The following is a 20,418-nucleotide window of genomic DNA, read 5'->3' as shown; positions in this document are numbered from 1 at the left end:
ATAATGTTGAAGATTGTGTCTAGGCAATAAAAGTCTTGCAAGAGTCTCATTAGTGTAGGGTTGCCACTTTTGAAGTTTTAAAATAAGGGACACTAACCACATCCTCCACAGTTTTAGCAATAAATGCGTTGAGTTAATATGCGTTATTAATAAAAAAAATTATATTCTGTCTTATATGCTAAAATGAGAACTTTCCTGACCCATGACTTAAAAAAAAAAAATACATCATTTATACGTTAAAAATATATTTATTTACATTTTTTTCGAATATTTGTCTTCTTTATCTTATGTATACATATTTTTTAAATTTTTTTATAATTTTATTTTATTTTTTTCTTCACCTGTACTTGTCTTTATGATTGTATTCACACATTGTTTGATCTCATTGAACATTTATATAGAAAAAAACTACACAGTTTTACCACCATTTGTGGACTTTTCAGACGGTCCCTGACACACCCTAGGCAAATTTTCCAACTTATATTAATGTTAAATTGGCGATCTGGAACGATTTCATCCATCTGACCAGCTTAAATACGGGACAAATCGCGTCCCGAATTGATTCAATATAATTTTATCTTCAAATGCGGGAGGATCCCGTATTTTACGGGACAGGTGGCAACCCCAGGTTAGGGGTTAGATTTAGTGGTCAGGTTAGATTTAGGTTTAGGGGTAGGTGTAGGGTATAAACAAAATAAACAGCGTGTGAATTTTCTTTGGCAGAGGAGGTATGTGAGAGTTGTAGGACTTTTATTTTTTGTGCCGTAGCCGTATGGGAAACTTTTATTTTGTAGCGACTTTTATTATGAAGTTGCGTCGAGGACTTTTATTTTTGCGTGGTGGGAAGGGCTGGGCGCTGACTTCCGCCTGCTCAAAGACAGCAGCATCAGCGCTGATATCAGGGCGGATTCACCGACACTGAGGAATCATGGACAGTCAGGGCAGGAAAGTGGTGGTCTGTGACAACGGGACCGGGGTGAGTCTGTCGCGGGACCTCACACGGGTCTATCCCGCCCGGATTATGCTTTATCTGGAGGCTGTTCGTGTTTTTATAAGGGATTGTATGAGAGAGATGCGCGGAACAGGAAGTGTGTTCTGATGGCACCTTATTTTACACTGTGATTATCTGTGATTTAAACACGACCTGAAGTATGCAAAACATACAGTACAACACATATGATCATGTGCATTGAAAATATAGACCAGGATAGGTTATAAATGAATGTCATTTGCATGAACTGTACCGATCTATCTATTCGTTTTGATATGATTGATATTTTTAAGTGGTTTCAGTTATTTTTTTTAATTAGGTCACTGGCAGATTGTGCATTATTGATAATCTTATATGTTTCTGCACATTTAGATCAATGATGCATGTGCATTTGTGTCTATAAAAAGATAAGGTAAAGATAATGTCAGACTAACTTCCGAGTTTGCAATCTCACATCTGGCCGAGAGAGGAAGTGACATGCTAAACCATAGAAACACATTTCTTCACCTTTCTCCCATGTAATATTTTAGTACCATGGTGCAGAAAGATATATTCATGTATTGTGGTATTTACACGGTACTATAGGATAATTCAAAGAATTTGATGGGTTTACTGTGGTACATGTTTACAAAACACAATTTGACCATGTCTTTAAAAATATTTACCATGGTAAATGTCCCCAAAAACATGGTATTGCCATGTCATTGTGTCCACTTTGTTGTACTTGCTTGTTTTGATTATTGGGGTGGTTACCTCCCCCTCGGAATCTACACCCCTGGCCACAGGACATGTCTGAAAATGTATTATTATGGTTGTCACAAGAAACATGGTATTAGCATGGTACATACTGAACAAGTATGGTTTTACCATGGTACATGTTTGAATAAAATATTGAAATATGAAACAAATATTACTAATTCTACTAATACTTCATATTACTGTTACTACTAGATATTACTACATCCAAAGAAATATTTTATTACTTTGTATATCCAAGAAAAAACAAAATATTGCTGCAGTAAATAAAGAAAATAATAATAATAATAACAATAATAAATAAAAAAATGTACAATGTCTGAACAAAAATGTAAACATGATAAAAAAAAATATTTAAAAAAATATATCACTACATCAAAAAAACAACATTATATTACCTTGTATATCTAAGAAAAACATGATATTACCGCTGTAAATCTAAAAAAAAAAAAAAAAAAAACATGGTATTACCATGGTACATATTTAAAAAATTTTGGTTTTACAATGGTACATGTCCGAATATAATAATAAAATATGAAAAAATATTACTATTACTACTTGATATTACTACATCCAAAAAAAAAAAAAAAAAAAAAAAAATACTGTATTACCTTGTATATCCAAGAAAAACATTAGGACTGCAGTAAATGTCTAAAAACCATAGTATTACCAAGGTAAATTCTTTTTAAATCATGGTTTTACCATAGTACATGTCTAAAAAAAAAACTTAAATATGAAAAAAATATTTTAAAAAAATATTACTATTACAACTAAATATTACTACATCCAAAAACAAGCAAATATTATATTTCCTTTGTACATGCCTGAATAAAATATATATATATATACATATATATATGTAACATTACTACTAGATAGTACATACAAAACAAAAAAAAATTGTGCATTACTGCAGTAAATGTCTAAAAAACATAGTATTACCATGGTACATACATATATATATATATTTAATAGTTTTGTTTTTCTATGGTACATGTCTGAAAAAATTGTAAATATGAAAAAAATATTACTTTACTACTAAATATTACTACATAAAAAAAAAAAACTTGTACTACGTTGTATATCCAAGACAAACATGATATTATCGCGGTAAATGTAAAAAAAAAACAAAAAAAAAACAATTTTTTTTAAATATTAAAAAATATTACTACATTTACATTTGTAATACTGCATAATACAAAACATTGTATTACCGTGGTATATGTCCAAGAAAACATTACTATGATAAATGTCTGAAAACACGTTATTACTATTGTACATGTAAAAAAATAAAAATCCACACACACACAAAACACACACAATACAATGGTATTTTCTTATAATAAAAAAGTCATAAGTTGTATGAATGAATCACTATGTAGGCCTGGTGTTTTCACACCAAACTAAGTGCTAAACATACAGGAAGTGGATTAGTTATCAAATCACACTTTACACAACAGATTCAGACACATGCAAATAATGCAGTACTTTAGTTTGTTTAATTTACTTTCTCAACTGAACACTTGTTTTCCCTCATATTTAATGTCTTGATGTGCATCATGTATTTTCAGTCCAAAATCTATAACAAGGATTACTATTGGTGACATTTTTAGGATGGTAACATTGTCGTTGTAAAATTCTGATTATGTCATTCAACTCTTTCTCTTTTTTTTCAGTTTGTAAAGTGTGGGTATGCCGGCTCTAATTTCCCGGAACACATTTTTCCGGCTCTGGTCGGGAGACCCATCATCCGTTCCACTGCCAAAGTGGGAAACATTGAGATCAAGGTATTTTGTTAAAAACAGCATCCTACACCTTTCCCCACAGAGACCACTCTGTTCCAAAACCTAGTGTCCTATCTGTCATGCTGTCTACTCCCTACATAGGCAGCTGCCTTCTAAGGCAGCACCCTGACAGAGATGGAACCTCATAAGTGACTGTGCGTCAACACTGTGCGTCATACAAATAGCACACAGAAGGCTTGACTCACAATTTCAATAGAGTTTGGCTTGATGTTACTTAAGTTGTTGATCCTAGATCTGTTATAAGCATAAACAAAAGAGATGATTTGGATGGGAGCGTTGATCCTGGATCAGTTTTTACTTTTGAGTACAGCTGAATTTCACTCTCAGTTCGCAGAGGCTTGAAAACCCTGTTATTCCTGTTTTCTCCATATTTGGCTTTGTCTTCTGTGTTACAATTTGGAGGTGCTGTTGGATTATAGAAGGATGGTAAGTGGGGAATGTGTGTGCATGTGTGTGTGTGTGGTTGTGAGACTAATTAACTGCAAATCTCCAAACACGTGCGGTCATGTAAAAGCATTAAACCGTGTTCCTTTATCGACATAAAGGCTATAAACGGCCTATGAATAACCCGATCAACACGGGTAGATTTTTGCCCATTACGCCGATTTCACGGGCCATGTAAACACCTTACCGGTGTTCTTACCGGCTCATCCAATGTATGCACGTGTTGAGTGCATGCCTTTTCACGGTTTGATGTCAAAAGTAGAGAATAATGCGATTATTTCAAATTTCATGTAAACACGGATTTCTTGCCTTGTAAGATTTTTAAAATGAGCTGATTTCGGAGAGTAATCAGTGTATTTATGTGCATGTAAACAGGCTCAATGATTACAACAAAAAATAATTTCGATTTACACTAAAGTCATGTTAACACGTATAATGTTTACGTCTTGTGGCTATACGTTTGCAATTATGTATATTTTAGTATTCGTGGACTGGCTCCATTCATTTCCATTGTACACTGTGTGCCTTCATGTTACAGCTTTTTTTCTTCTTGTAAACAAAGGAGGGATGAGTCAATAATTGTTTGTGGAAATCACAATGCTGTTATTTGAGCTTAACTTGTTTTGAACCCGGAATATTCCTTTAAATTCTCTATCGATGGGGGCCTGGGTTGCTCAACGAGTATTGACGCTGACTACCACCCCTGGAGTCGCAAGTTCAAATCCAGGGCGTGCTGAGTGACCCCAGCCAGGTCTCCTAAGCAACCAAATTGGCCCGGTTGCTAGGGAGGGTAGAGTCACATGGGGTAACCTCCTCGTGGTCACTATAATGTGGTTCACTCTCGGTGGGGTGCGTGGTGAGTTGTGCGTGGATGCCGCGGAGAATAGCGTGAAGCCTCCACACGTGCTAGGTCTCCGCGGTAACGCGCTCAACAAGCCACGTGATAAGATGCGTGGATTGATGGTCTCAGACGCGGAGGCAACTGAGATTCGTCCTCCGCCACCCGGATTGAGGCGAGTCACTACGCCAACACGAGGACTTGGAACGCATTGGGAATTGGGCATTCCAAATTGGGGAGAAAAGGGGAGAAAATCAGGAAAAAAAGAAATCCTCTATCGACATAAACAGCCTCAGCTCAGTTCGAAATAAAAGATAACATTTGTCATTGAGTCTGCTGACCTTTGAACTCTGCCCCTCTGACCTCTAGGACCTGATGGTGGGAGACGAGGCGAGCGAGCTGCGCTCCATGCTGGAGGTGAACTACCCGATGGAGAACGGCATCGTGAGAAACTGGGACGATATGAAGCACCTGTGGGATTACACCTTTGGCCCCGAGAAACTCAACATCGACTCGAGAAACTGCAAGATCCTGCTCACAGAACCGCCCATGAACCCCACCAAGAACCGCGAGAAGATCATTGAGGTGTGTGTGCTCCTATTTGGTGCATTCTGTTGACTTTGCTGTCTCAATAAGGTTTGTGTTTATTTGAATTTTGATCTTCTTGTCTCCCTGTAGGTGATGTTTGAGACCTATCAGTTCTCAGGGGTTTATATCGCCATTCAGGCTGTGCTCACTCTCTACGCTCAAGGTAATTAACCACTTAATGAAGATTAAACACCTTTTTTTGATGTTTTTCCATGTAAAACTTTCACATTAAATGATTAAATGTAGGATGGGATTTAATTGTATCCATCAGCATTTGATTGGATTGTGAACAGTTGGCAGTGATATGCAAGTGATATCTTGGATTAGCGTTGTCACGTTACCAAAATGTCAGTAGTCGGTACCGATACCAGTAAAATTTCATGATTCTCGGTACCAATTTGGATACCACAGAATTTTTTTTTAATTTGCTATTGAACACACTCCTGTAGCCTATTAAAATTTTACATTTCAATGTAAGTAATACTTTAAGGCTACGTTCACACAGTCAGTGTTTGGGATTGACAACCACATTTATTTACAGGTGTGAGTCTTGATGTCCCATTCATACAACAGCTTACAGTAGCGGCTTGAATACTGTCTGTATGAATTCACAACCGTATTCTAACACCTATAACCATTGTGACAGTGACTGAAGTAAATATTAAAGATGGCGACGTCCGTAACACCGGCATAAATAACGCCGCGTTATTGAATAGACAAGTCCAAATGAGGCACAAGTTCATTCATCAGATCATAATTAGCCGACAGCAGCTTTGAATGCATTTTAACCGGGTGCAGAGCGCAGCTTTTGCGAGCAGCTTCTGTGAAAGACAGCGGTTGGATCTTGGACCTGAAAATTTGCGGGTCGGTTATTTCAGTTCGGTTATAGAATGTGGTTGTTACTCTCGTAAATAACCGTCCTGTGTGTGAACGCAACCGTATTTAGCAATCAAAACAGGTCTGACAACCGTATTCTGCTGCTGTGTGAACGTGGCCTAAAACCATTCTCAATTCTTAAGTAAACATTGTGTAAACAAAAGTTTTTTGGATTTTTCTCCCTTTTTCTCCCCAATTTGGAATTCCCAATGCGCTCTTAAGTCCTCGTGGTCGCGTAGTGACTCGCCTCAATCCGGGTGGCGGAGGACGAATCTCAGTCTGAGACCGTCAATCTGCGCATCTTATCACGTGGCTTGTTGAGCGTGTTACCACAGAGACTTGACGCGTGTGGAGGCTTCACGCCATCTACCGTGGCATCCACGCACAACTCACCACGCGCCCCACCGAGAGCGAACCACATTATAGCGACCACAAGGAGGTTACCCCATGTGACTCTACCCTCCCTAGCAACCGGGCCAATTTGGTTGCTTAGGAGACCTGTCTGGAGTCACTCAGCACGCCCTGGATTCGAACTCATGACTCCAGGGGTGGTAGTCAGCGCCCCCAAACAAAGTTTTTTTTGTTTTTTTTTTAGTAGGACCTTATCTTTTTTCTAAATTCAATTTAAAATATCCACAAATTCCACATTTTCCTTTTTTTTTTTTTCCTGAATTCCATAATTTAAATGTTACTTAATTTCATAATCAGAATGTGTCTAATTAAATTAATCAAAACTTCAGTCAAATAAAAACAGAACAGTTACTTTAAAAAAACAAAACAAAGTGCTTTAGTAAAGACAAAGTCTTTCTAGAGAGTCAGTCCACTGTCGGCCATCTTTGGGACGCTCTCGGGAGGCTATTTCCAATCATGCCAGTGCAGCTCCTATCTGTCTGAAAGGAGAAAAGACCAAAATCTCCAAAACGGTTGGTCAAAATTACGATCAAAGACCATATTTCAAATCAGCAATTCAATTTGATAATATTGGAATCATAAATTGTGCTGCTTTACCTCATATTACGCTAAAACACGTAATTTTCTCGGTTTGTATAGCTAATGCGCATGCGCATTGTCGAGTTGATTGGCAGGTGGTGTCTGTATCTAAAAGGTGATTGGCTCTTTTACCAGTAAGGCGGGACTTCCTTTCTACATCCATTGACCGTTGGCTGCCATTAGGCGTTCCAATTTCTCCCATTCATTTTAATAGAAGTGGCCCGTCTCTGCTAAATAATCTTTGGTAAAGATCCTCACAACATTATTTCTGTCAAATAAAGTGCTGCACAACACGGCACACTTGCTTGTGAGATATATTTTCCACATAATAATAATTATAATAATAATAATAAAATACATTTAACTAAACATTAGTAATTTATTTATTTTGCAATTTTCGTAAATTTCGTAAATTTCGCGCGTCAAGCTTTTATTTTGAAACTTTTGTTTTGACGTGAGGTCGGTAGTTTCACACTTCCGGATAATACATTGGTTATATGACACAGTGTGATTATTGAAGTGCAAAATTCTGCGATTTAATTTATTATTTTTTTTTTTATGGTTTATGTTTATTTCGCTCTTTGTTGAGATTATCTCAGCTTTAAACGTAATAATTTGTATTTTGTAATTTGTCTGTGTCTGGGACAAGGCTAAAACAGTCAAATCTACACATAAAAAGCATTTGAAAAGTACCAAAAATAAATGATGATGGCCTGGTAAAAAGTTTCCAGTTTAGTTTTAACGTGGCCTTTATATAACATAAAGAAAAATGTTGAAATCTGTTAGTTTTAATAAAAATAAAATAAATCAACCCTTTGGTTGTGTGTGCATTTGCAGGTTTGCTGACAGGTGTGGTGGTGGACTCTGGCGATGGTGTCACTCATATTTGTCCAGTGTACGAAGGCTTTTCTCTCCCTCATCTCACACGCCGACTGGACATCGCAGGAAGAGACATCACACGCTACCTCATCAAGGTACAAGCCATAAATGCACACACACTCGTTACTGTATCAAGAGAAAAATGAACCTTAACACACATTCTCTCTGTCTCTCTAGCTGTTGTTGTTGAGGGGTTACGCCTTCAATCACTCGGCAGACTTCGAGACAGTGAGGATGATGAAGGAGAAGCTGTGTTACGTGGGTTATAACATCGAGCAGGAGCAGAAGCTGGCGCTGGAGACCACAGTGCTGGTGGAGTCTTACACAGTGAGTTCGGACTACTCTACACACGTGCTCTGTTCCAAAACCTAGTTTGCTTCCTTTGTAGGCAGCATTTTAAGACTGGAGTGCTCCCGATGTGAAGGCTGTTCCAAAAGGTAGGCGAGATGATGTTGCCTTCTTAGGTACCTCATTTTGGGTGAATCACATAACATGTATCCTTCACGGAGAATGTTAATAAACGTTTTGTTAAACAAAAAAATTGCAGTTACATTAAGGCGTTTACAATGGAAATGAATGGGGCCAGTCAATACATGTTAAAATAAGCATTGTTTTAAGAGTATAGCTACAAGACGTAAACAATATACTTGTTAATATGATTTTAGTGTGATAAAATCAGGGTTTATACCAGTTATAGCGTTCACCAGATTGCAGGGTTTACCAGTGTTACATCGTCTTGGCGACAAAGTTGTAATAATGGATATAACTTTACATATATAAGGTTAGTAAGCGATTTTCTCACACGAAAATCAAGTCAGAATAATTTTTTTGGGTTATCAACTTTATGCCACAAGTACTTTTGTTTGAACTTAAAGGGATAGTTGACCCAAAAATGAAAATCTTTCATCATTTACTCACCCTCATGCCATCCCAGACATGTATGACTTTCTTTCTTCTGCAGAGCACAAACAAAGATTTTTAGAAGAATATTTCAGCTCTGTAGGTCCATACAATGCAAGTGAATGGTGGCCAGAAATTTGAAGCTCAAAAATGCACATAAAGGCAGCATAAAAGTAATCCATACAACTCCAGTGGTTAAATCCATGTCTTCTGAAGTGATATGATAGTTGTGGTTGAGAAACAGATCAGTATTTAGGTCCCTCCCTGTCCAGTAGGTGGCGATATGCACAAAAAACCGTGAATCGACAAAAACAAAGAAGAAGAATGTGAAAGTGAATGATTTATAGTAAAAAAAAATTACTTAAATATTGATATGTTTCTCACCCACACCTATCATATCACTTCTGAAGACTTGGATTAAACCACTGTATTCTTATGGATTACTTTTATTCTGCCTTTATGTGCTTTTTGGAGCTTCAAAGTGCTGGTCACCATTATCTTGCATTGTATAGACCTACAGAGCTGAAATATTCTTCTAAAAATCTTTATTTGTGTTCAGCAGAAGAAAGAAACTCTTGGGATGGCATGAGGGTGAGTAAATGATGAGATAATTTTCATTTTATTGGTGAACTATCCCTTTAACTTGTATTGAACCAGGAACATTCCATTGATAAGAAAATTTGAATTCTAGCTTGTTTCTAACTGTGTGTGTGTGTGTGTGTGTGTGTTTGTTTGCAGCTGCCTGACGGGAGGGTGATTAAAGTGGGCGGAGAGCGGTTCGAGGCGCCGGAGGCTCTGTTTCAGCCTCACCTCATTAACGTTGAGGGAGTGGGCGTGGCCGAACTGCTCTTCAACACCATCCAGGCAGCTGACATCGACACCAGGTCAGTGTTTTCATACAGCGAGAGACGCTAGTGGCAAAAAATGAACACGTGCCAAGCACTGAATGCAAGAAAACATTACATCCATCTTTATTATTATTCACCAGTGGTCAGTAACTATATTAGGAACTGAAACGTTACTCTGTTATAAGTGACATAATCGATAATCAAACATATAGAGACCGTCTACAAAATAAATTTTTTTTTAATATGTAGTTTTTTCTCCTAATATGAGGGAAGCTGATTTTGTGCCATAAGTCCATGAACTTGATTTGTAGCAACATAAAGATTTTAGCTTACAGTATACACTGTATAAATTTATATTGTATGAAAGTGTGTATTTTAGATGCTGTGATTTTCACCATTTCCACCTTAGTTCATTTTAAATAGTCCTCCAAAATAATTTGTACATGATGTTTTTTTTATATGTGGTCATAAAACTACATTCCTATTGTTTTTAAAAGAATTAGCAAGCTTCTGTTTAAAGGAATATTCCGTGTTCAATACAAAAAAAAGTTGTTTTGCGTGTCCAAAAGACAAGATACACGTGACCCATTTTTCATTGAATAATCTCATTTCTCATAAGTCTCATTTAATACCATTTCTGTTCTCCACAGTCAGCTGTTGAACAACAAAAAAATATAAACATTTAATTCTAATCATGCATGGCACAGATGAGATAAAGCCAATTGAGCCCTCTCTTGTTAATATAAGCTCATCAACAGACACTCTTTACAGAAATGCCAGTTTTCTTAAAGAGACAGTACCGTTTTTAGCACAACAAATGTAAATACTTGTAAATAGTACAAATTAAGCTATTAAACAATAAACAAGTAACAAAAAATAATATAGGAAATAGAATATCTTATTTATTGATTGAATATATGAATTTGTTCATTTTAAAAAGCCAAAATATGACCAAAATACTAATAAAATATTAGTAAAATTGAATCGGGAAATCTGTATCAGCCCTAATCGACAGCATTTGTGGCATAATATTGATCACCACCACAACAAAAAAAAAATTTGACTCGTCCCTCCTTTTCTTAAAAAAAAGCAAACATCTGGGTTCCAGTGAGGCACTTTTAATGGAAGTCAATGGGGCCAATCTGTAAACGTTAAAATACTGTGTTTCAAAAGTATAGCCACAAGACATAAACAATTTGTGTGTTAAGATGATTTTAGTGTAATAAAATTACTTACTAAAGTTTTCTGTGTAAAGTTAAAGCCAATTTTACAATTTCAGCTTTATTGCCATTATGACATAACAATAAAACGACCGTAAAAATTATGATTTAAACAACTTTACAGCTCAAATAATGGACAGATTTTAACAGAAGAAAAAATAACATTTTATAAAATTATAAGCTTCAAATTTCTGCTTTTAAACCTGCCGAAAATTGGCCCCATTCACTTCCATTGTTAGTGCCTCACTGTAACTATTTTTGCTTCTTTTTTTTTTTTTTTTTTTTTAAGAGTTTAATTAAAAAAACTAATAATAATTTTTGTGGTAATCAACATTATGCTACAAATGCTGTCGATTGAGCTTAACTTGAACCCGGACTATTCCTTTAAAATAGATATAGATCGAGTATAGTATGTTACATCAGAAGATCCCAAAACCGTAATTAACTGTATATAAGTTACCATTATATTTTTGCATATACTTTATATTATTCATTTTTCTGTGTGTTTGTTTCAGGGCTGAGTTTTACAAACACATCGTGTTGTCGGGTGGCTCAACGATGTATCCTGGTCTGCCGTCTCGTTTGGAGCGTGAACTGAAGCAGCTCTATCTGGAGAGAGTGCTGAAGGGAGACGTCGACAAACTCTCGGTACAGACGACACAACAAACATCTATAAACACAATCAGCACATGATACAGAGTTCAAGTTTTGAAATTGCCTGTAAATTTCCACTTATCTAGAAATTACAAGGAAGAACTTCTCTTGTCCATAAGGTGGCAGTATTGCAATCATTCAGCAGTTTGTTAGAGTTTTTTTTATCAACTGTTATGGAAGTGCAGTCTCAGATAGTAACTTATTTTATGAAGGCTCAATATATTCCCCCAGAATTGATTTTCAGGGACATTATTTGACCTTTTTGAGGAAATTTTTTCCTTGTTTTTCCATAACAATTATTTTGGTAATTGCTGCTCACATACCTAGCATTGCTATTTTACTGAAACTTTTGTTTCTCTTTCTGTAGAAATTTAAGATCCGTATTGAAGATCCTCCTCGTCGTAAACACATGGTGTTTTTGGGTGGTGCCGTGCTAGCTGACATCATGAAGGACAAAGACAATTTTTGGTTGACCAGAGAGGAGTACCAGGAGAAGGGAATGCGTGTTCTGGAGAAGCTGGGGGTCACCGTTAGATAAATCACACTCGCATACACGCACAACGTCATGTACTTGAACTCACACTCGCAGTCATGCAGGGTGGCATTTTGGCAGCGTAAACAAGCAGAGGTTGTTTGGCAGGTAGATATGAAAATATACTTGGTGATATCAATAAAATACTTGAACTTCCTTCGCAATCCAAAAAAAGTGATCAGTGTTTGTACGACATTCCAAATATAACGGATCATAATCGCCACCTGAGAACAGAAAACAAAAATTTTATGAAAAAACAAGTTAATAACGAAACTATCCATTTATGCTGCCAAAATTAATCCTCATGCATCATCATTTTTAGTTTGCTCATCAATTAACACTGACCCTCATGAAGAGAAATATCGCTCAAAACTTGGCAAGAATCATAAGGATTGTGGGGTGGGGTGGGAGTAGAGGGGTAAAACAATACAAAAAGGTATTTTTAAGAATAAAAAAATTTGCTTTGGTAAAACATTGTTTTTGTAATAATTCAAATCAATGCAGCCAGCTTACTATTAAAGTGATAGTTCACCAAAAAATGAAATGATTGTCTTTATTTACTCACCTTCATGTCATTTCAAACCAGTATGACTTTCTCTGTGTGGAACGCAAAAGGAGTGCAATGAAAGTGAATGATGACCAGGGACAGAGCAGCTTGGACATTCTCAAGTCATATGGGTTTGGTACAACATGAGGGCGAGTAAATGATGATAGATTTTTTAGTTAACTTTTGGGTGAACTATCCCTTTAAAAAAAATTAAAAAAAATTAAAAATATTTGTGGCCGATGGTATCAAACAGACATTGATCTGAAAGCAAACTACTTTTGTTGAAATGTCTACCTCCTTTCTTTAACTTAAGGTAATGTCTTTCTATATCTTTAATTGTTGTGTTTGGGGTGCTTGACAGAAAATGCAGGAGCAACTGGGACCAAATTTCCCCATACAGCATTTAATGGAAAATTAAGAGTGCTCTCATGTAATTTGATTCACTTTAAAAGCACTCAAGTCCAAATTCATGATGAGCAGTGTTAGTCGACCTTATTTTGGTAGAGAATGTCTAACATATAGACTTTCTATTAATGTCATTCCTGCTTATCCTGGAACAGTTTTTCCTTGAAATTTAAAGGAGCTTCATAAACAATTGTATCAATTTCACACTTTATTTGAAAGGGAAGGGATAACATGCTGGCATATGTTTTCTGTGAATTTTTCACCATTAAAGCTGCCTCACTAGCTGTGTAAATCTCACCAAAAGAAATAATAAAATTTTTAAACAAGAGTTTTTCATAGCAACGTTATTTTCATGACAATTAAGCACATTCTCCCCTCCCAGCTCTCAATACGGTAATGCAAAAAATGCATTTCTCATTACCATAATGCAAAAAAATGCAATTCTCATTACTGTAATGTAGTAAACAACGTAATTGTCATTACCATAATTTGGGGGAAAAATTCAATTGTCATTACCGTAATGAGAAAAAATGCAATTTTCATTACTGTATTGTAGCAAAAATGCAATTGTCATTACCATAATATGGGGGGGAAATTCAATTTTCATTACCGTAATGAGAAAAGAATGCAATTTTCATGACTGTAATGTAGCAAAAATGCAATTGTCATTACCATAATGTGGAAGAAAATTACATTTTCATTACCGTTATGAGGAAAAAATGCAATTGCCATTACTGTAATGTGAAAAAAAAAAAAATTTTCATTACTTTAATGTACCAAAAATGCAGTTGCCATTATCGTAATGAGAATTCTTTTTTACATTTTCATTACTGTAATGTTGTAAAAATGCAATTGTCATTACCATAATGCAGGGGAAAATGCAATTGTCATTATTGTAATGAGAGAAAAAAAATTAATTACTGTAATGTAGCAAAAAATGCAATTGTCATTACCATAATGTGGGAAAAAAAGAAATTGTCATTACCGTAATGAGAAAAAATTCTATTTCCATTACCATAATGCAGGGAAAAATGCAATTGTTATTATCGCAATGAGAAAAACAAAAATTAATTACTGTAATGTTGCAAAAATGCAATTTTCATTACCATAATGCAGGGAAAAATGCAACTGTCATTAGCGTAATGAGAAAAAAAATTTCATTACTGTAATGTACCAAAAGTGCAATTGTCATTACCATAATGCAGGGATATTTTTTTAATTTTCATTACCGTAATGAGAAAAGAATGCAATTTTCATGACTGCAATGCAGCAAAAATCCAATTGTCATTACCATAATGCGGAAAAAATACATTTGCATTACCATAATGAGAAAAAATGCAATTGCCATTACTGTATGTGCCAAAAATACAATTGTCATTACCATAATGCGGGAAAAATGCCATATTCATTACCATAATGAGAAAAGAATGCAATTTTCATTACTGTCAGCAAAAACGCAATTGTCATTACCGTAATGCTGGGAAAAATGAAATTGTCATTATCGTAATGTAGGGAAAAATGCAATTGTCATTACAGTAATGAGAAAAAAAAATTCATTACTGTAATGTTGCAAAAATGCAATTGTCATTACCATAATGTGGAAAAATACCATTTTCATTAACGTAATGAGAAAAAAAAATTATATTTTAATTACTGTAATGTAGCAAAAATGCCATTTTTATTGCCATAATTTGGGAAAAAATGCTATTCTGATTATCATAATGAAAAAAAGGCATTTTCATTACCGATACTTAAAAAAAATTCTTATTACTGTAAAGTGAAAAAAGTTCAATACATAATCTTTTATTGCAATACAGTAAAAAATATTAGTTAAAAACATATTAATAGAGTAATGAGAAGCAAATGAGAATCACCATTAAGAGTAATAATTACAAAAAAAACATAAAATATCTGGACAATTTAGGGTAATTAAAATTATGGGAATGGAAATGTGCTTAATTGTCATGAAAAAAATGACACATTGCAAAAAAGTCTTGATGGTCCTAAAAATAGGTTTCTTATTTAAAATATATTTTCTTATTTTTATTTCTTTAAATTCTGGGGTAAAGTGCAACCTTTTGCAGCTCATGCATGCATCTGTTACCCCAATACACCTTCATGCCTGCAACGGCTGAGCTGCTGTTCTTGACTGCGGCTTTAATTAGCGTGTCGGCATTCAATCACAATAACCCTGCATTCTTCTCATCATGCACAACTCGTTTATTTAGTCTTCTAATGAGTCTCAGTGTTGCTCTATTCCCCAGAGGAAGCTCACGATTGTTCACATTGTCTTATTTTTTGTATGTTTTACATTTTTGCATTCATGTTTGTTTCTTTTCTGTTGGTTGTCGGGAAGCAAGTTTTCACATTCTAGTTGAGCTCCAGCAAATGGCCAGAGAGTGTCAGAGAGGCTCAGACACTCGGTCAGACGCTTCATTCCCAGACCCAAAGGCAGCCGCTGTGTAATGATTTAATAAGAATGACATAATTACGATACTAATAAAAATCATTTTCATGTTTGTACTCATGACAGTTGTTTGGAAGGTGGATCAGAGATGTTTGTGTGTTTAACTTTGGGTTTATACACACAAACTCTTCACACATGTAATTAATGACTGTTGACTTCACTCACATGCATTCTTCCAGTGCCATGTTTGGGTATTGTAGTTGGATCAGACAGTATTTGTTTGTTTGTTTTCTGCATTTTTTGTTTTTGTTTTGTTTGTAGCATACTGCCAGATCACTGTTTTAAATAAAGCAAGTTGATTTATAACTCAGTGGTTAAATTGAGTTTTTTGAACCAGCGCTGTAATGTGAAAGACGGGTGTTTTATAAGATGACATTTAACTATGGAAGCACACAAGAAATGACTGACCATCTTGGTTACCATGGAGATGTGCTGTAAACAAGTAGTGTTTTTCTCTCAGTTCAACTTTTGGAGCTATATATGTATATATATATATAAATATATAAAAATGTACTAAAACACACACACATACAAATTTATATCTATCTATCTTTTTATCAGTCTATTAGAAATTGAGAAGTTCATGTCAATTTTAATACAAATGATTTTAATTAACATTTAAAATAAAAAAATATGCAAATAATATAATTTGCACCAAAAAATAAATAAATAAAATATTTTTGAAATATGAAATACTTTCCACATCTTTTGTCAAGCTAATCAGGAGTTTTCTTTATATCTTTATATCAGTTAGTTTGTGGACAATGCTAGTCTAATGTTCTTGCTTATTCGAGGTCTGAGTGATACAATCATCTTGCATAGCAGTACAGAGCTGTGGCCTGATGAGGGTGTGTGTGTGTGGAGGAAAGGAAGGGGGGTGATTGTGTTCACATTTGTTTCCGATTTATTCATGTAAACAGGGGGGCTGTCAGACTCTGTGGGGCCTGTTGAAATTAAGGCCAGGCTGTTCTGCACACAGCAACTCACTTGCTGTATGTTACATGCTGCATACTACACAGTTTGCACTGTTGAGATTGCTGATATATTCGCAAAAAGGAAACCAAACCTGCAGATTCGGTCAAAGCTTTGGAAATGATGAGTTACAGAAATCACAACCCTTTGTCACTGTTGTGACCTTTATTAAAGGGATAGTTCACCCAAAAATACAAATTATTTTATTTACTCCCCCTCATGCTGTTCCAAACACAAATGGAACATTATAAATTTAGTAAAATATTGACTGAAACCAGGGCTGTCAAGCTCCAAAAAAGCACGATAACAGTAGTCCATATGATTTGTGCGCCATTACCCAGGTCTTCTGAAGTCCTTTGATAGCATTGTGTGAGAAAAAGTCCAAAATTTAAGCAGCGATTAACAAAAAAATCTTCCTCTCTGTTGTAGCTCTCAAATCTCATTTATGCTTACACATATTCAATGGTTTGACGTCAATCATGTCAAATGCAATTGGTTTTTGCTTGTCGAATAACCAATTTGTAATGTGAGAAGTTTGAATATGCAAGTGTGAATGAGTTGTATGGTGCTTTTTTTTAGCCTCTGGTATTGCTTTCATTTAATTGAAAAGAGAAGCTTGAACATTCTTCAGAACAATCGTCCTTTCGATGTTTACTATAGACAGAACGTCAGAGGTTTGTAATGGCATGAGTGAAAATGTCAGACTTTTCATGTTTGTGTGCAACTATTTCTTCAAAATACTTGCGGTTTGTGTGCCGTTAGCCATTTTGATAAATCATTTGCTTAAGTAACAGAACGTAATTCATGCTACAACCTACAGAAAACATTGTTATCCACATACTACATCTTCCACAATTCCACTGTACTGCACAGTATGGATTGAACCGCTCTTATAGGTAAAATTCTGTTCAATTGAACACATCCATCACATCCAGAGCACAAGCCAATTATTGCAGTAAAAATATATATATATATTTTACCGTTAACCATAATTAAATAACTGTTTTAATTATTAGCTAAGAAAATACGGTCCAATTTGATTTCATGTTAACTACGCAAAGTTTAAACTTTAACATGCAACATCTTTTTATCCTCTTCCTCCAACAGCTCAGTTGCTCAAATCGGGATCTGTTTCCCATCATGTCGGCTCCTAAGAAACTGCTCCCACGACCCTATTGAGACCATTTTTACTGTGTCTCTTTCAGTACTTTAGGTTGAGGGATCCAGAGACTACCAAAGACTCCAGACGTGGACTAGTAAAATTCCCTGGAATCAGATTTGAAGTGCCGCATCCCTCCACAGAGACACACACTCAGTCACAAAGACTTCCAACTGACCCCCAGACTAATCAATTAGTCTGAGTAGTCAATTCAGTAAAGTGAACTCCCCTGCCCTACAGACAGGTTGCCAGATAACTGCTGCTGAAAGTAAACAAACAAGGGTGTACACGGGGAAAGAGACAATGCTGACCCGGCCCTCTCTTTCCTGCAAACACATGCATGCACGCACAAATCCTTCCGAGGTCCCTGCTTAGTGTGGGAAGACTTCTACAGAGAACCTGGATGGTGCTTTCACTCCCCTCTCTCTGAAAATCTCTTTCCTCCCTCTTTCTTTTTCTTTTGTGTCGAGCTTTACATGTTGATATTGATGTCCTTTTAATCCTTTTTGACCTTGATGTGTCTCACGCTTTCTCACTCACACACACACTTCAAACCCCTAGTTTGTGTGTCACACACAATAACATCCTGGTGTGTGTATCTGTGTGTTCCCTACTGGGAGGAAGCTGTGTTGCACAAACACTCGTTTGCAAATCTGTGTGATAGCACAAGAGGATCCTAAATGAATGAAGGCAGGGGGTCATCTCGATTCAGCTGCACAGGCTATTCGGACAATAATGCAGAAAAACGTACGTTTTTGCAACTAAGCTGCTGACAGCTAACTCCCCTTCTGCACTGCAAACGAGCAATGCGTCAAAACCAGAACACTCTCATTAAAATCCAAAAAAACTGTCTGCAGAAAAAATTACCATAACTAGTATGCTTGCATTAAAATCAACAAAGGAATCAGTGGAGGAAATTTCAAAACTAGACAAAAGTAGAACTAACAAATTAGTATGCTCTCATTATCAACAAAGCTGTCAGCAGACAAAACTAGACAAAAGCAGAACAACAACACAAGTATGCTCCCATTATCAACAAAGGTGTCAGTGGACGAAATGACAATACTAAACTAGAACGAATAACTAGTACACTCCCAATATTATAAATGAAGCTGTCAGGAGACAAAACTAGAACAAATAAACTAGTACACTCCCATTATTATCAATTAAGCTGTCAGCAGACAAATCTAAACGAAAATAGAACAAATAAACTAGTACTCTCCCATTACCAATTAAGCTGTCTGCAGACAAAACTAAACAAAACTACAATGAACAATTTAGTGCGCTCCCATTATCATTGACAAAGCTGTCCCAGACAAAACTAGACAAAAGTAGAACAAACTAGAACACTTCCATTATCAACAAAACTGTCAGCAGACAAAACTACACAAAAGTAGAACGAACAAACTAGTATGCTCTCATTATTATCAACAAAGCTGTCAGCAGACAAAAGTAGAACAACAAAAGTATGCTCCCATTATCAACTAAGTTTTCAGTAGATGAAAAGACAATACTAAACTAGAATGAATAAACTAGTACACTCCCAATTGTATAAATGAAGCTGTCAGCAGACAAAACTAGAGTGAATAAACTAGTACACTCTCGTTATTATCAATTAAGCTGTCATGTGACAAAACTAGACAAAAGTAGAAGGAATAAAGAAGAACAATGAATCATCTAGTACTCTCCCATTATTAAGCTTTCAGCAGACAAATCTAGACAAAAATAGAACAAACTAGAATGCTCCTATTATCAACAAAGCTCTCAGATGACAAAACTAGACAAAAGTAGAATGAACAAATTAGTATGTTCATCATCAACATAGCTGTCAGCAGACAGAACTAGACAAAAGAACAACAAACTTGTATATTCCCATTATCGTCATGAGGTTGTCAACAGACAAAACCGTTCAATCTACTTTTGTCTAATTTTGTTAACTGGAAGCTTCTTTGATGATAATGGAAGCATACTAGTTTGTTCATTCTACGTTTGTCTAGTTTTGTCTACTGACAGCTTTGTTGATGATAACGGACAAATACTAGATTGTGCATTCTACTTTTGTCTAATCTAGCATGCGTCCGTTATCATCAACAAAGCTGTCAGCAGACAAAACTAGAATGAACAAACTAGTATGCTTCCATTATTATCAAAGAAGCTTTCAGTTAACAAAATTAGACAAAAGTTGAACAAAATTAGTACACTCCCATTGTTATCAACAAAGCTGTCAGCAGACAAAACTAGAACACACCAAATATAATCAACAAAGCTGTCTGCAGACAAAACAACAAAACTAGAACACTCCAAATATAATCAGCAAAGTTGTAAACAGACAAAACAGCAATGATAGAAGGTGACTTTGTTGATTACAATGGAAGCTTTCTAGTTTCGTTGTATAGCTCGCTTGCAGTGTAGACATGGTGTAACACTCTGTTATGGTATATGCATTAGTGTGGTGTTACCTGATTCCTCAGCTTTAACAGTGGGAAGAGGACAAAGAAGGACTCCTGTTGATTCCAGTGCAGTCTAAATGTCTGCGCATGCTGAAAT

General features: G+C 35.7%; 1 protein-coding gene across 1 annotated transcript; it reads left to right on the top strand.

Annotated features, from left to right (window-relative positions):
* Positions 1 to 842: 842 nt before the first annotated feature.
* On the top strand, positions 843 to 15,254 carry LOC127443787 (actin-related protein 2-A). Its single transcript, XM_051702688.1, has 9 exons — positions 843 to 976; positions 3,424 to 3,534; positions 5,204 to 5,419; positions 5,513 to 5,585; positions 8,126 to 8,262; positions 8,345 to 8,494; positions 9,806 to 9,951; positions 11,651 to 11,783; positions 12,157 to 15,254. Exons 1-9 carry the CDS (start codon positions 929 to 931, stop codon positions 12,325 to 12,327), a joined length of 1,185 nt encoding a protein of 394 aa, XP_051558648.1. The 5' UTR covers positions 843 to 928; the 3' UTR covers positions 12,328 to 15,254.
* Positions 15,255 to 20,418: the final 5,164 nt, after the last annotated feature.

Source organism: Myxocyprinus asiaticus, chromosome 7 (genome assembly GCF_019703515.2).
Source record: "Myxocyprinus asiaticus isolate MX2 ecotype Aquarium Trade chromosome 7, UBuf_Myxa_2, whole genome shotgun sequence".
In the NCBI taxonomy this organism is placed as follows: domain Eukaryota; kingdom Metazoa; phylum Chordata; class Actinopteri; order Cypriniformes; family Catostomidae; genus Myxocyprinus; species Myxocyprinus asiaticus.
The sequence above is the reverse complement of the archived record's forward strand: the minus strand, read 5'-3'. Positions and strand labels throughout refer to the sequence as shown.